At 45.9% G+C, this 12,953-nt stretch overlaps 1 protein-coding gene across 1 annotated transcript in view; it reads left to right on the plus strand.

The window, feature by feature from the left end:
- Positions 1-7,521, plus strand: part of SYT6 (synaptotagmin 6) — a 33,762-nt gene extending 26,241 nt beyond the window's left edge. Inside the window, exons 5-7 of the mRNA XM_010162746.1 lie at positions 1,148-1,319; positions 1,966-2,116; positions 7,345-7,521. Coding sequence (XP_010161048.1) covers positions 1,148-1,319; positions 1,966-2,116; positions 7,345-7,416 — 395 coding nt within the window. The 3' untranslated portion in view covers positions 7,417-7,521. The remainder of the gene's footprint in view (positions 1-1,147; positions 1,320-1,965; positions 2,117-7,344) is intronic.
- Positions 7,522-12,953: the final 5,432 nt, after the last annotated feature.

Consider the following 12,953-nt stretch of genomic DNA (forward strand, 5'->3'; position numbering starts at 1 on the left):
TCAATTATTTCACACCAAGATTAGGAAAGGATCGTGGACCACCTGGGTAAATCCCAGGCGAGTGTGCATTCCTCTGTACAGTGGCCAGTGCTCAAACATTAGGGACAAAGTCACCTGAAAACTGTATGCATTCACAGTTCCTAAGGGTTGGCTTGCAAATTCAGCATGCATAAATCCTGGATTTCAACATAAAAAGCAGGTTTTTTTTCCAAAGCTCAATGTCATACTATTTGAATTTTATTGGTGACTTGTATAAGAGGCAGTAACAATACAGTAAAAGATCTCTGCAGAAAACATTTCTGCTCAGTTGGAGCTTGATGCCATATGAAATGTCTGAGAATTGAGACTTCAGATGAAGCTAGCTCAGCGTTTCTGCAATAGCACATTGCACATTTACTGTTACTTGAAAATGCATTGAAATCGCCAGAGCAGCCGTTACAGCAACCAGGAGTGGTTTGTAACTTGGGGGCATTCTGCTACGATCAGCTGGTGGAAAGCATGTGAAGCAGAGCTGCCCTAATACCTTCTCCTTCTGCTGCTCTCTGACATTGGGAGAATGGCCTTTAAAATTCCCCTGCTCACTCTAACTGCTACACAGCGTTAGCAGCTGGATAGTTTTGGGAGCAGTGCAGGAAAGGATCCCTGTAAAATAACCCACTCTGCCTGTTTGGCTCGTCAAAATGCTGCCTTACATTTTGCTCTTTTAAGCAAATTTTGCAAAAGTTACAATTTTGTTTCAGAGACAGCACTGGGTTTGCTGCCTGTGGCCGTGCAATTAACACAAGCTAGAGAGCCTGAGTGCCCAGTGCCCGTTATCATCTTTTGATGAATGTGGGCTCTTGGTCCCAGATGGGACCTTCTTGCACTTGCAAACCCTTATTGCAGAAAAACTGGTGGAAACAGCTGATTTTTCCTTCCAAGACCACAGTACTGGTTGTCCAGTGCCTGAACCTCATGTCAGCATTCACAGCAGTACGAGAAATGGTGGGGTCAATAAGTACACACACTTCCCTTTTTCCAAACATACCTGTGCCTTTGGCTCATGGTAATTGACAGTCCATCCTTGGATGATGCTGTTTCTATATGGTGACAGTAGCAAAATAAACCTCCATAAACAGAAAGCCTTCTCCTCTCTCTTCCTCCCCAGATCCATATGTCAAAGTGTCTTTGCTCTGTGATGGGCGAAGACTGAAAAAGAAGAAAACCACCATAAAGAAAAACACACTTAATCCCACTTACAATGAAGCAATAATCTTTGACATTCCCCCAGAGAACATGGATCAAGTCAGTCTGCTTATCTCCGTCATGGATTACGATCGGTAGGTGGGAGGCTCTGGAGAGCTGGAGGGGAAAACATCCCGTTGGGTGCAGGTTTTCCAGCTCAATAACCATTTTCTTTAGCATCACAGTCTTGATTGTACAGCTCTGTGGCATCAATCTGTCTCCAGTGATTTATTGTTAATGTGTCATTGTTATTTATGGTTATGGAAAATTACCTGCTAGAATGCTAAATATGGTAAAACTGGTCTCTTGCTTTATGGCATTTTCTTGGGTAAGTACTGTGTTCCCCTTCGCTATTTGCTTGTCCTGAAAACTCTAATCTCCTTTCAGAAAGCAAATGGTCTCACTCTGAGCAGCAACTGGTGTATGAATTATCCATTTCTGAACTTGTACTTATTCTTGCTGTACACCACTACATCACACATCCTTCCAGATTCTGTGTCTGGACTGATCGACAGTTCCAATAATTCTGAAGTTATAATGATTTCTGGCGATGGCAGTGCCTCACTGTGCTGGGGGCTGCATGTGCTGACACCACCTGACTGTCGTGCAGATACGACAGCCCATGTGCCCTGGCACTGACCCTCGTGGCACTCCGATAACACGGGGCAGAACTCTCTGTGGGCAGACAGTGTGCAGGCAGTCTGTGAGAGATCATCATGTTGCATTTCTGTTGTTCTTCAGAGTGGGTCACAATGAGATCATTGGGGTTTGCCGTGTGGGCATCAGTGCTGAAGGACTGGGCAGAGACCACTGGAACGAGATGCTGGCGTACCCACGCAAGCCCATCGCACACTGGCATCCATTAGTGGAGGTAAAGAAGTCTTTCAAAGAGGTGTGTGGAGTTATTCTTTCCCTTTAATGCATGTGATGTGCATGACTGAGCTGGTTCAAGGCTTTCAGAGAGCTTCTGCTCTCACTTGGGAATTTCTGACAAGAGCTGAGGGAGTTTTCTCACCAGAAGTGAACTCCAGAAACAAACATCTCTGTATTGTCTCGAAATAGCTCCTTGAGCTTGTAAGCAAGAATGAAAGGGACTGTATTTACAGATGTGACTGTTACCATATTGGGCTTTTATTTTTCATTTCTTTTTTTTTCTTTTTTTTTCTTTTTTTTTTTTAAATTAGAGATTGAGAGCAGTAAGGGAAGAGAATGCTGTTCTGGTTGCAGAACATATTGTCCAGGGATATTGCCTATTTCAAGTTTCAATTTTTTCATCCTAAAAGTTTTTTCTGTTGACTCATCTCCAAGCCTTTGAGGGAGAATAAATAGAACAAATGTAATTGCTCTAAGCATCTCCAGAGAAAGAGATTCACTTGATGCAGCCCCAGATGATAAAACAGGGCTGAAATGCCTGGGTACTGTTTTGACCATCTCTAGCATTTTCTTCCTCCTTCCACTCCATTTTCTCATGCTTCTATAGAGCAGTTTGGGTTTTGCCTGATTTAGATCATAAATTCTGGAGGAGAGAGATGTGGAAGATGGCACACGTGCTATTGACACTTCAGGTATGAGAAGAAAACCAGCGTTCGCAGCCAGTGATAGTATAATAGAGGCAATAAAACCTCCTACTGTATCTGGGGCTAAGGAGGCATTTTCCCTCAAAGCCACAGACTAAGTACATAACAAAAAGCATCTTATTTTCCCTTTGAAGTTCAGATACTGAGCTCTAGTGGAAGGCAGATCCTAGGTGTGGTGATCCTTCGCAGTAGTCTGAATTCCTATGCACCAAACCCTATGTTTCTTGGAAATCTGCTCTTTCCTCTAACAAGAAGGCAGTTTGTGCTCAGTGCTCTCTATCCCAGCTCATATTCATCAGGCTGGTTTCTGAAACTCAGACGTGCCCATCCCAGAGGCAGATCTACTTCATCAGGGGGATTCTTTCTTTCTCCAGGCATTTGTAAGCAGCAGCAGCCATGCGAGGTGAGGCCGCCCCAGCAGATCCCTGCAGCCGTTTTCATCACTGCAGCCGCCCTGGGCCGACATTCCTCTGTCACAGGTGGAACGTGGCTGCAGAGCCCTGTCCATAGCAGAGGAATATCCTCGCTCCCTAGACCCACGTCCAGTTACACCCAGTGGGAAGACCTGGCAATTAATAGTTTAGTTTAAGACACAGTGGAGATACATATATCAGACAACAGGAATCTGGATAGTCACGCTCACTTGGATTAGGCATTTCATGATCTCATGTTGCACCACTGTAAATCAGGAGCAACCACCCAGGGTCAGCTGTGCAGAACTGGTGTAAATCAAACCAGAATTAAACCGATGTGCAGTTTGTGTATAATGGTTATGGGCAGCGAGTGGTACCAGGATTTAATCAGCCTTTCCATGCTAGAACACTGGCATTGCACACGTGAGCCGTAGCTGTTTGGGCAGGCAACATATGCCACAGAGAGCCAGTGCCACAGAGAGCTGGGCATCAGTGACCACCAAGTTCCAGCACAAATGCTTAGTGATCTGTCATTTGATCAGTCAGCTCAATGTCTGCATCATACGGAACACCTCACAGCATGGCACCAGCTGCCACGTCTGACCCAGGGGCAGGAGTTCCTCTTTGTAATTTATATGACTTAAATACTCTATTTTTCAGATGCAGGTGGAAGTCTGAAAGACTCTTCTAAGTTTTTGATAATCAACAGAAAATAAAAGAAATAATTATTGTGACAAAACTCAGAGGAATGAAGGGAGGCATATAGGATGACTCACCTTCTAAAATATACTTTGAAAACCACTGCTGAGCCCCCAAGACTTTGGAAAAAAACCCTGAGTGAATCATTTCACCCCCCCCCAGTGCACAGGTCAGGAGCTCTGCTTAAAGGAAAAGAAAAAAAAAGCTTCTGATCATCTGTTCTGGTATTTCTGCCACAAGCTGGTGCACAGAGCCAGCAAGCAAACGGTCCCTGTATTTATTTGCCCTTTTAAGTTTTAGCACTGCTGTCTGCAAATCCCTAGTGCAAACTGAAAAAAAACAACAACAACAAAAAAAAAAAAAAACAAACAGAAAAAGGCATCGCCCCTGGACAGAAATTAATGGGAAATGGTATTTGTTGTCTACAACTAATCACATCATTTTTTGCATATGTGTTTGTGCATCTTTTAAAAGCAATGTGGGCTTTGTACCCTGTGTCATCAGTGTTGGGTCCCCACACACATGGAGGGTGTCCTGGCCAGGGGGTGTGGGCCAAGTCTGCGGCTGCGCTGTGGCAGAGCCGCCCCCGGCTCCCTCGCTCTGGGCACCACGGGCTGCCAGCTCCTGGGTCCATCTGCCCATGAATGCAGACGCTGGAGAGAAGCTGCTGACCCTCCATCCCTTTTTCACCCTTGTGTCTTCATGGGGATGAGCTCAGGCTGTGCTGGAATCCTGAGTGGTCATCTTCATCTTCCTCTTCATCTCCATCTCCAAGAGCGTTCACAGCTGGGCACCAGCAAATGGAGCGTTTGCTTTCTAGCTGATCCTCGTGCTCTTCTCCGCTCTAGTGATCAGTAACAGCCTCTGCCGTATGCCGGGGTCTTTCCTGACTGAGTGCTTCATCTTAAACGGGAAGCAGGAAAGCTCGGGTTGAATTGTCTTTCTGACTGCACGACCTGAGCGGCGGATGATGGAGCTGTTGGCCCGGGAGCACGGAGCGGTTTGGCACCTGCTGCTGTGTCCCCCGTGTCCTGGCCCCCTCCCCTCACCAGACAGCCCAGGGCTGCAGATGGGTGAAGAAAAGGCTGGGGAACCACCTGCAATGCTGTTCAAGCACAGCCCAAAAACCTCATTTCTGGGTCAGCAGCGTGACTCGGGCCCTTTCTTCATGAGCCAGTGTGGCTCCTTCTTCTCTTTCATTGCTGGAGTCTCTAGGGAAACTTGCTCCTGTTACATTTCATGTCTTGGGTTGCTCCATATTTATCAACAGCAGGTAACAAACTGTCATGACTGCGCTTCTTTAATGACCGTCATCATTAAAAAGAGAATATGTGCAAATGAATCATTAATTCCAGGCTTCTAAGCACTGTCCTCCTCACACAGCCATTTAGAAGGAGAGTTTGTGAGCAGATGACGAGAATCCCACTTGCTGTTGCGTTTTGAAGTTATTCTGACAACTACCTCTTGCCCCCAGCACAAGCCTGTCCCCATTTTTCATCCCCGAGGTCCTGCTCACACCTGTGTCGTGGCCTTGGCCTCCCAGGTGTGCTCAACTGTCCCACCCCTTGCTGTTTCTTCTGCATTTCTCAACATATCCATCAACCAGGCAAAGTGATGTGTCTATAAAAAGAAATATAAAATTACAGCGTGTCTTTCCAGACTTTGAAGGGGACTTCTGAGAACTGGAAATTTCTCTATTATCTATGAAAGACAAACTCTGTCTGATACTGCAGAGCAGCAGCATCAGCGCAATGCAAAATGTGTCTTTGATGTTGCCAAGTCCCTCTGACATTCAGCGTGGGAACGTTTATTTGTTTAAACTGTTTCTCCAGATGAAAACTGATAACTTTGCTGAGAGCTAAGCTCATAATGAAGAAGAGCCATTTATCTTTAAAGCTATGCAAAACCAGCCTCTTCCAGACTTTTGGGCATGTTTGACTTTCATTGAACTGTGCCTAGTTTCTGACTGTTAATTACAGAATGGATGGTTCAGCTTTTCCAATTAAATGAAGGAAAAGTATCTCCAGGTTCCTCATGGCACACTGGTCACTTGAACCTACTCTCAGAAGAGTTTTAATCACATTTTTGGAGTTGACACTGTAACTGCAGGCAGAACAATGCAAGGAGCATGCTGAGGACTCTGCCAAAAGCCCATTTCTATTGTCATTTCTGCTTATCTGCTGGTTTATTGGTAATTCTCATGCAGAAGTTGTATCCATATCATCAGCTCCTCACGGATTTTAGCAAATGCTTTTGACATGAGAAGCACAGGACAAACTGTTTTCTTACCTTAAGGCAGCCTGTTTGGAAAGACAGCCTTTCCCTCTTCTTCATTCATTCGTTTGTGCTCAGCCCTGATGAAACACCCTGTGTAAGGCCAGCCTGTGCAGTAAGTTACTTTACACTGACTGGTCTCTTTGGGGAAGGAAATTGACCGAATTCTTGACCCTACCTCTGCCCCACTTTGTAACCATCAAAGCACATGCTCTGCCAGCTGCCTTCCCACCCAGGGGTGCCCACGGGCTGTGACCCCCAGCACGGAGCCTCTGCAAATGCTTGTTTGGCTTCCTCCGCCTTCCCCCGAGCCCCGTGCAGCCATCCTGCTCTCTCGGGTTCAGTTGCATTTTATTTCCTTTGCCAAGGAGAGGGTGAAGTTCCTCTTGCCAAATGAGTTTTCACCAACAGAAGCAAAATTAATGTGTGTTAGAGCCTTAATATCAGCCAGGAAAGAGTTTCTGCTTATGTAGGAGAGGAGGGATTAGATGTGGGGGGAGGAACCGGAGCAGTGGAAGTGCTGTGCCTCCCGTTCTCTCTGGGACATGTCTATCATTTGTCATTTGAATTTAATAAAACAAGATGGTGAGATGGGCAGGGACTCAAAATGAGGAATAATGGTTTTGAATTCTAATAATAGCCCCCAAGGCAGATGACTAATAATTTATGATCCCGTAAGTATGGCAAAAAAATGTTTGCTACATCCACTGACTCTCTGATCTGATTTTCACTTTGAGAAATGTCTCTGGCACTGTGGACACAGCTTCTGTGCAGTCAAATTACCAGACTGGAAAGACTCAAGTAATTATGCAATTAGACAGTATTTCTAAAACAAAAAGACAACAACATTAAACCAGGAAACAACAGAAAGCTAAACTGGGAGCAAACTTTGTCTTCATAGCACATACAGATACAGTTTATTTTTCCTTTTTTGTGAGCAGTCCTCACAACTGTGAATTGATTTACAAAGCAATGAAGTAAATTGTTCAGTAATTCTTCCTGAGTGGTTAAACACAGGCGTGCAATAGGCTGAAAGATGCTGTAGGGCAGGTAAGAATACTGCAGAACTGGAGACAGGCAGCGCGGTAAAGGGGTGTGAGGAATTTCAAATAATCTCTCCGGTTTGCTTAGTCTTGTTTCATTTTTTCTCCCACCAGTGGCAAGGCCGGGCAGCGAGCATTGACAGCCAGGGTTCCTGTCCCTCGCCTAAACCACCACCCACACCGTGAGACAGAGTGTGGCCAGTGACATGGGACTAAACCAAGTTATTTTATCACTTGGCCTACGGTCTCGGTAATTTGTTGCTGAGTGGCAGTGGCAGCAGCGAGACTTTCCAGTCTAGTTATTCCTGCGTAAGTAAAGGCAGAAACCCGTTTTGTGGTCAAATATGTCTTTGTCTAATATGTCTCCCAAGGTGATTTTTTTTTGTGGCTTTTACTGTATGGATCTGTTTCCAGAGGAAGAAGGTGGACTGAGACATGAGCTGGAAGTTTGGCCTGTAAAATAACATGTAAAATAGTTTTTAGTGTGTGTGAAGGCTGGAAAAGTGCACGGCTGCTCTGCGTGTCACGGAGAGGGCGGGTGGGCAGGAGAGGGGTCGGGACCGGCCCCGCTGCGCTGCCTGCGCCCGCCGAGAAGAGCAGCGGCCAAAGACGCGCGAGACGACTCCTGACCCGCGAGCAGCGGGTGGTCAGCTCTTGTGGTGCTCTTGTGGTCAGCCCAAATCCAGCAGTGTGTTCACGGGTTCCCTGTTCATCTAGAGGTGTTCATGAGCTGTTAGAAGTTTGTGCAGTGTGTATCCCAGGTTCCTTTTGTCATATATAAAAAGTGCTGTTGATTCCTCAGGGGGGAAAAACCGTTTTTTTCCCTGTATTTGAAGTCTCTCTAGAGCTACCTGCATGAACAGTTTCTTAAGACCCCTTCATAGCTGCTGCTCACCCCCCCTGTACGTCACCATGTTATGTGGAGTGGAGTGGGGAGAACTGCGTTGCCACAAGTGGGGTCAGACATAAAGGGGGAAAGATATTACAGAAATAGGTGAGATCCTTGCATGAACACTAGATCTTTATTTCTTATAACACCCTAGTAACAAAGGGTGAAGAAAAGGGTAAAGGGAAATACAGAAACACAACCAATACTAAAAAAAAAAATCTTCCAAGCTTTTTTCTTGAACTATCAGCACCTCTTAATGAAAAAAGTTTCTAAGTCCCAAACCCTGGAGGAAGACCAAGTTTTGAAACAATGAAACTTTGCTGGTTCCTTGGCTGCAGAGGCCAAAAATGAAGCTCTAACACCCCAAGTACCAGCTCTGCACACACAGCTAGATCTGCTGATCTTTAGCAGGCAGCTGTGGATTTTGGACATTTTCTCATCGTGTATTTTTCTGTGAGTTAATAAGTACATTAGTGCTGTTTGCTCCACTGTAATTCAATTAAATAAATGCAAATATTTTGGTTTCAGTTAAAACAAAATTTGCTAGCAAGGCAGCCATTTCTCCTCACATCAAGTTAGCAGAACTGCATCCATCAGCCATAATTTTCAGGTCAACTTCAGTTTCCATTTTCCTAAATGTCACGGCATGAGCCTTCACTGGACGTCATGACTAGCAGAGAAGGGTGTTTGTTTGCCTTGTTTTTCTGGGTAAGACGAATCCTTTGTTCAGTGAAGGACAAATACATAATTTCTCATCACACCTTGTGTCTTAATTCTCTTTATGTGCCACATGCTATAGAAGCAGAAACTCAATAAAATTATTTTATTTGTAAGTCTTACCTCATCTGGTGAAGTATTTCCTGTTGTGAAAGCAGTAATTGTGTGTTATGTGAGTTTAGATGGTTACAGTAATCACAGCAGATGTTATAAAATGTGATAATAACAGACCCTCGCATGGTATGAGGCACTGCCAGGGCGGACTGCAGGATTTGGAGCAGACACTCCTTAGGCTGTGAACTCTGCAGTTCTCGGTTGGGACAGCCAACATGCATCCCTTGGGGAATTGCTGAGCAGGAGGAGAAAGTAGTCACAGGAGAAAAAAATATATTTCAAGTGCTTACAGTTTATTGAAACATAAAGGTCATTAAACTGCATTAGCTTTCCTGCATAAAGAGTGCTGTAGACCGAGGGACACAGCTGAGGATGCCCCTTTTCGAGACAACCCATCCTTTCTGGGAATGTTCCAGGTCTTATTATAGGAAAGAATTTCCAACCATTCAAAATAATTGACTTACAGTGGGAGATAGTGCAAAAAACTGACCACAAGCCCCCGAGCCTTGACCTGAGCTGATCGTAGCCTCGCGTGTTCAGTGCCGTGAGGTGGAAGTGCCTCTTGCAGGTTTGCACATGAAAGCACCTGTAAGGCAGGAGGGACCCAGAAGAAGCGGCAGCAGCCCCAGCTGGCTGCGAGGATGGCACTTGACAATCATTAATTGCACTAACCCACTCAAATCCTTTTCTTCTTTAATACTGGCTTCTTGGTTTTTGGTGTTCTCTGTATAATCTCCGTCTTTTATCCATTCTTCTTGTTATCTAGGATTTAGTCAAAACATACGTGGGGTTTGACACAAAGCTTCTATTTTTAATCCTTGCTTCACTCAGATAATCAATTTCCACTCAATACTGACTGTCACTTGGATTACTGGAAAACTGGATCCCACGCTAGTGAGTAACACCCACGCCTGGATGGCTCAGAGCCCCTACACTTATATTTTAAATGCTGAGGTTTTGCCACGTCCCTCAGTGAGGGGATAATCAAACCATTGTGTGTTTGCCATCGCCTCAGCAGCACCACTCGAGAAGATTGGTCACGCTAATGGAAACGAGATACATTGTACAAGTGCAAATATTTCCCTTTCATCTAGAGAGGGATTATAGCTCTGAAAAGGAGCTGAGCCTGGCACAAGTGCCATCCCAGGATTAGTTAAGATGCTTTCTTGCTCCTCACTTTCCATGCTACTCTTAACTGTATCATAGGAACTTGTGGAGAAGTTTAAATTAAGCAAAATAAGGAGCAGCACAGGGCCAGGTCCCTCAGGAGAGTTTGCTGTTGTGGGACTTGTGCTCCTTTGAACCCCACTGCAAAGGCAAATTTCCCTTGCCAGGAGGATGGCTGCTGCCGTCAGAGCTGCTCAGACCCAGGGGGCTGTGCAGAGCCCGTCCTGGCCGAGGGCAGCAGGCTGGGGAAGCTGAGCTGGGCGGCCAGAGGCACCTCCAGAGACTTGGCTGCCAGGCCCCCAGGCTGGGCAGGAGATGCTCACAAACCAAGTACTGGCTACTGGTCACTTCACAAAGTCTGCAAGCAGCCACAAATGAATAGTCTATTTTATTTTGAGTACTGCAAGGAAAATAAACACACAGGAGCATTCCCAGACCTTCCTTTTTTTCTTCCCCCCCCCCTTTCTTTTTAGTTGCAGCCTCACAGTCTCCAGTTTCATAGAACAATGACTGGCTGCAGGAAGAGACACTGGAGTGAGGGCTGCCACTTAATGGCTGCTGGTTTACCGATGGGGACACAGTGGGGAGCGAAACCCCACAGGTCCATTCGCTGCTCATTATGGGAGCGTCAGAGGCTGAAGAACTGTCCCAGCCAAGTGCTCTCCCGCTGATGTGAGAACAAAATAACTTGGTATGAGAGAAAAAAGTGAAAAATGCCCAATGGAAAGTGAATTTCAGCCACGGTGAAGCTCTGCTCTTTGTGCTGGGAGGGAAAAAGAGTGACTGTTCCCCATCCCGGCAATGGCCCCGGCGGTGGCCCAGCTCCTGGCAGCAGGAAGCCCCTTGTCCCGGGGTGGGCAGGGGCTCTGAACACAGCCCGTGCTCCTGCGCGTGCTCGAGGATTCACTGCGCACACCCGGTGTGGTGCCCGGAGCTTTTCCAGAACTGTTGTTGTCCAAACCAAGCCCTGGGTGCCACGTCCCAGTGCTGTGATTACTGCTCACCCGTGTCAAAGGTCTGCAATGAATTGTCTCTCCCATGTCCACTCTTTGAACAGCCTCCAAACACCCATGGTATCAGGCAGCTGGATGCTCAGCAAGGTGCCCTGAGGCTGCGCTGCTGGGAACATCGGTGACAGGTTACGGGCCTCTCAGAAAAGCCTTTGCCTTCCCTCGCTCAGCACAGAGCTGCCTTTCCAAGGAAATCAAGAGTCTTGTCCCTGACAAAGGTATTGCTGGGATGAAATGGGCTATTCTGCTGCTCGGTGGAAACTCTCTAGCGGGAGCAGCTTTGCATTTCATTCTATTTCTTTCTATACCCATTATTCACACGTAATTCTTGAGCAGCCTGTGAAGAGTATGCAATCACATATACCCACACATGCCAATCCTACTTCAGTCTTTAGTCCAAGTACCTTCAATACAGATACTTTTGTCTTCACTTATGAGGTAATAAATCAGACAGCAAATTATAGCTCATTTGAGAAGAGTACAGCTCCATTCTTTGTGATCCTTATCTCACATCTCTATTTGTTCTTCCTTTTTTCTACTTTTTCTATTTGCCCTCTTAATCACCTCTCTAATCTAGAAGCCCTAGACTTCGTCTCATTTTGAAAGAGGTTTTCTTCCCCCAGAGCCCTGATCTTTCTTCCTGCCATTAAGATTATATATATATCAGTGCAGTTGTGCATTTACTGAAATGCTGGGTCAGGGATCTAATTTCTGGTTATAATGCATCATGCAGTGATGACCTCCTCGGGACTAGAAGCTCTGTTGTCATTTCTATGGAGTCACAGCTCCTAAATGCACAAACCTGACTGCTTTAGTCTCTTTGATCTCTGCTCACAGAGCTGCTGCTGGGACATACAGGGCTGGGGTGCCCAGCCCAGGCAGCAGCCATCCCACCCTGGTTCCTGCAGGCGTGGGTGCTGGTGATCTCCTTCACATCATGCCCAGAAACCCGGGTTATCTCAGCTTCAGGGTGGCAGGGACCCCGCCGAGGACAGGCTTTGCAGCAGAGAGAGTCTCTGTCAAAGCTACCTGTTGCCTACCTGCCCTCCAGGAACACAGTCCTGAGACGCTTCATCTTGGAGCAAAGGTCTCATGGTGAATGTGAACACACTCAGCACTTGGGCACTACAAACAGACAGGGAAGAGGTGCATTTTTCCTTTCATGCTGGTGGGTTTGGTTTTTTTAAATGTCTCCACAGCAAAAGATACCTGATCTGGTCTTCATTTTGCAGAGAAGGTAACAGCCTGCTGTTTTGCTGGGGTGAGCATCACCCCAAAACCAGGGTAGTCAAGAGGCCAGTGCTGCAGGTGAGCCTGGGAGAAGTGGAGTTTGGCTCCTCTTGGCAGATGCGAGGGCTTAGAAAACCTGGATCTTTGTCCAAGTCAGTAGCTTTGCTTGGCTGACAAACCTCTGCAGTCAGCCTTCAGCAGCAAAGCTACTTGAATGTGCAAGACGTGTTTTGGTTTTTTTTTTCCCCCCTGGACTTTTCTCAAAGATAATTTGTAATTATATTTTACAGCTTTACATATATATATTTTAAGACAGTGCGGTAGTCATGCAAATATAATTATATATCTTACGTTCCCACATAATTAGTAAATAAAAACATGGCATTTAAAGCACATATATTTCAAAAATCCAGTGTAGGCTTCTATTAAAAATGCAGTTCATTAAAGCTAATGAAGTAGCTTAGAGTGGGTCAGGGCAAATCCAGAGCATGTTCTGTTGCCGTGGGAACAGCCAGCACCAAAGCCAAGTGCAGACGTGGTAACCTGCAGCATCAGAAATAACGGGAGCAAATACAACAAGGAGAAAGCCCCAGCCC

The sequence above is a fragment of the Antrostomus carolinensis genome, unplaced genomic scaffold (assembly GCF_000700745.2).
Source record: "Antrostomus carolinensis isolate BGI_N321 unplaced genomic scaffold, ASM70074v2 scaffold22562, whole genome shotgun sequence".
NCBI lineage: Eukaryota > Metazoa > Chordata > Aves > Caprimulgiformes > Caprimulgidae > Antrostomus > Antrostomus carolinensis.